Raw genomic sequence first — 3,275 nt, forward strand, 5'->3', positions numbered from 1 at the left:
CGAGAATTTTGGCACCTCTGATGAAACCAATAAAAGTAATCTTACCGCAGTCTCTCATATTGGTGTTCTAAAAAACACTTTAAGGACATTTTGATATAAAATGATAAATGATGATTATTGACTTATAATTAAATCCTTGAAATATGGGTTGCTAAAAAAGCGGAAACGTTTCATACATGCTCACTAGACATAATTTAAACATTTTTTTCCTTCAGACTTATAATTTCATATAAGATTGTGCTATTTCATGTTGTTTAAAATGTGTATGGTATATTCGTTTTTTTTTCTTTTAAAGAGAGGCTCGATAGTCGGACAAAAGTGATTTCAAATTATTTAAAATATTTGATTTCTAAAAAACGTGCATCAAATATCAGCCTTCGACAGGGGAATATAGTATGAAAGAAACATGCACATATATATATATATATATATATATATATGCACACATACATATTTTTAAATCTAAACTGACAAGTTTCTGCACCACTACACCAACTCAGATTTTGTTTACTTTCTCACGAGGCTGAGTCACATGGGCTGGGCTGAAGAGTACTTTGAAACGGTCTTTAAAATGATATAGTTAAAACATACTGAATATCCTTGTCTTTTATATGCTAAGAAAAATTTCAATAGTTTCGGTGACTCGGTGTTCCGCTTAATCCAACTGTAGCTAATATCACATATCATTGAAAAGGCAACGGGCAGTAGAAGCATTTGAAGCCATTGTCCAGCGCGGAACATCTTAAAGCATAGCCAAACAATGAACCCTAGCTCGGCCACTGGACGTCCACCGGTCAAAGTTCATTGATGTCACCGCCTCAATAAACTACTGACCAATCAGAGCGCCAGGAACCGGTCCCACCTCCGCTCAATAGACAGCGTACAGAGCTTTATCTCCTTTTGACAACGTGCCGAATTCTATGTAACTGGGATTTATACACTGTTCTTTTATTGAGAGGAAGTGTGATAAAATAATGTCAGCTTTAATGTTCGAAAATTGTATAAATCGCCAGGAAATGCTAGAAAGCCGCCATTCTGAGCTATCGTCTTCTTCAGAGCAACACGAACTCTTCGCAATCAACTTGTACAGCAAAGATCTATTTGGAGTAACCTTTTATAACGCCAGTTCCTTGCAATATACCTCAATGTCTCCACTGCCTTTCGGCATCACGTAAGTTTTTTTCTGAAATATATTAATTCACAATTTAAAACTAATTTTATGTCTACTGACCAGTAGTATATTCTGTGACTTCATTTATTTGATATCAACTTTGAGACATTGACTGTAATATCATAAACCTTTATTAGCACGACTTGTGTTCTTTCAAATAATTACAATTTTCTTAATGTAATGTTTATGTGATAGTATGAATCTTCGAATTTGTAAAAATAAGTAATAATTCATGAAAATGTATGAACATTGTTAAATAAACCATAGCTTGTATCATGGGCAGCATAACTAAATGTCTCCCCTCCCTTTTTATTTTGTCATCCAGGTCCAATCACAACGATTACGCCATGGACCGTCTACACGCGGCGTCTTCACTTCTGTCCCTTGGGAGCAAGGGTGACCTATTACCGATCACCATTGAGACTCAAGAACCCGACTTCAACAAGGCCATCGCCTCCGTCATCTGGTCTCGACATCATCATCAGACTCCGTCGACTATCTTCAAATGCGGCGTCCCGAACTGTCCGCTGTGCCCTGCAAGAGATACATCTAGCACTATTCTGACTGGACAGGTAGACATTCAGCGCAGTGACCGAGAGCCAACAAAGTCGTCTCGTCGATCAACCGTTGTTAACTGGCTGGTTTCGTCGTCGTCGTCCACGCCCTTATCGACGGCTCCATCTAGCGGTAGCGTTATCTACGGTACCGTGCCTTCGAACTCTCAACCACTACCACCTTATCTTGCCTCTTCCCAGCGATCATGGCCCGCTCCGGCATCACTTACCGGCTCGGTCTACTCGAACTCCGATACCGAAGGCTCGCGATCTTCTCCAACTAGCTCCCTCCCGTCTCCTTCGTACCTTACCGAGATCATCCGATGTTCTCCGATGGTTCCCGCTTCAACGCCGGACATCTCCGCGATGCCTACAAAGCGCCAACGATTGCATGAGACATCGAACACTTCATTGAACCTCCCCGGTGAACGCCAGCTGTCTTTCTCCTGCAAGTTCTGTCCCAAGCGATTCACTCAGGCCTCCAGCTGTTCGTTCCATCAGCGAACCCACACGGGAGCTCGTCCCTTCCAATGTCCGTCCTGTTCCAAAGCCTTCGCTCAGAGAACGTCTCTTCGTACTCATCTACGCACTCATACAGGAGATCGTCCTTACTGCTGCCAGGACTGTCAACAACGATTCGGGGATTTGTCGACGTTGACCAAACATCGTCGTACTCATACTGGGGAACGTCCCTACCGCTGTCAACATGAAGGATGTCAGCGAGCTTTCGCGCAGTCTGGCAACCTGAAGAGACATTACAGGACACATCTTCTGGACCGAAAACTGGAAATGATTACAGTCTGAATGCAACGACTAAAGAATCTTCATTTGGTCATAGACTTGGGAAAATCTTCCATCTTTTTAAATATGTTGCGAATGTTTTATATTTCGATCAAGGATGTATGTTGTTATTGCCGAAATTCTTGCATCAAACACCAAATAAATACTATTTATGATCATTGAAATAATTGCAAGCTTAATGTTAATTTTTGTTTAAATTATTCATTCAATTTTATTTTGATATCAATATTACTCGCAGTGCACGTCTCTTTATTGTGGTAAATATAAGACTCTTTGGTGTGATTGTAAATACAGAGAGAGAGAGACTGATACGAACGAGTGTAAAATAAGTTGGAGAGCAGAGAGTAAGACAGAGATGCAAAATCAATGTTTAGAGTTTCTCGTCATTCCAGTTCAAATCGAAAGTTGTTTTTCTCAATTATGCTTATTTACGAATTAAAAAAAGGCCTTTTAATTCATTCTCTCACTTCAGCTCTATCTCTCTATCTTGCTCTCTCTATCTTTCTTAACCTCTATTCATCTTCCCCTCTCTCTTTCTTTCTCTTCCTGTTTGTATGTTTTATATCTCTCTCCCTCTCACTTCAGCTTACTCTCTCTTGATTTCTGTTCATGTTCTCTGCTTTCTCTTTCTCTCTTGCTTCCCTACATATAACCAAATATGAAAAGAAGCCATTAAAAATCACAAAATCATATATATATATATATGCTGTTTTGTTTTGAAGTGCAAAGGAGAAAGATCAGAAAGGGCA

At 39.9% G+C, this 3,275-nt stretch overlaps 1 protein-coding gene across 1 annotated transcript; it reads left to right on the plus strand.

Moving 5' to 3' along the window:
• The first annotated feature begins 716 nt into the window (after window positions 1-716).
• On the plus strand, window positions 717-2,754 carry LOC588061 (protein glass). The gene is made up of 2 exons (XM_787762.4): window positions 717-1,171; window positions 1,497-2,754. The coding sequence occupies exons 1-2, from the start codon at window positions 975-977 to the stop codon at window positions 2,527-2,529; spliced, it is 1,230 nt and encodes a 409-aa protein (XP_792855.3). The 5' UTR covers window positions 717-974; the 3' UTR covers window positions 2,530-2,754.
• Window positions 2,755-3,275: the final 521 nt, after the last annotated feature.

This window comes from Strongylocentrotus purpuratus, unplaced genomic scaffold (genome assembly GCF_000002235.5).
Source record: "Strongylocentrotus purpuratus isolate Spur 01 unplaced genomic scaffold, Spur_5.0 spur5_scaffold_19, whole genome shotgun sequence".
NCBI lineage: Eukaryota > Metazoa > Echinodermata > Echinoidea > Camarodonta > Strongylocentrotidae > Strongylocentrotus > Strongylocentrotus purpuratus.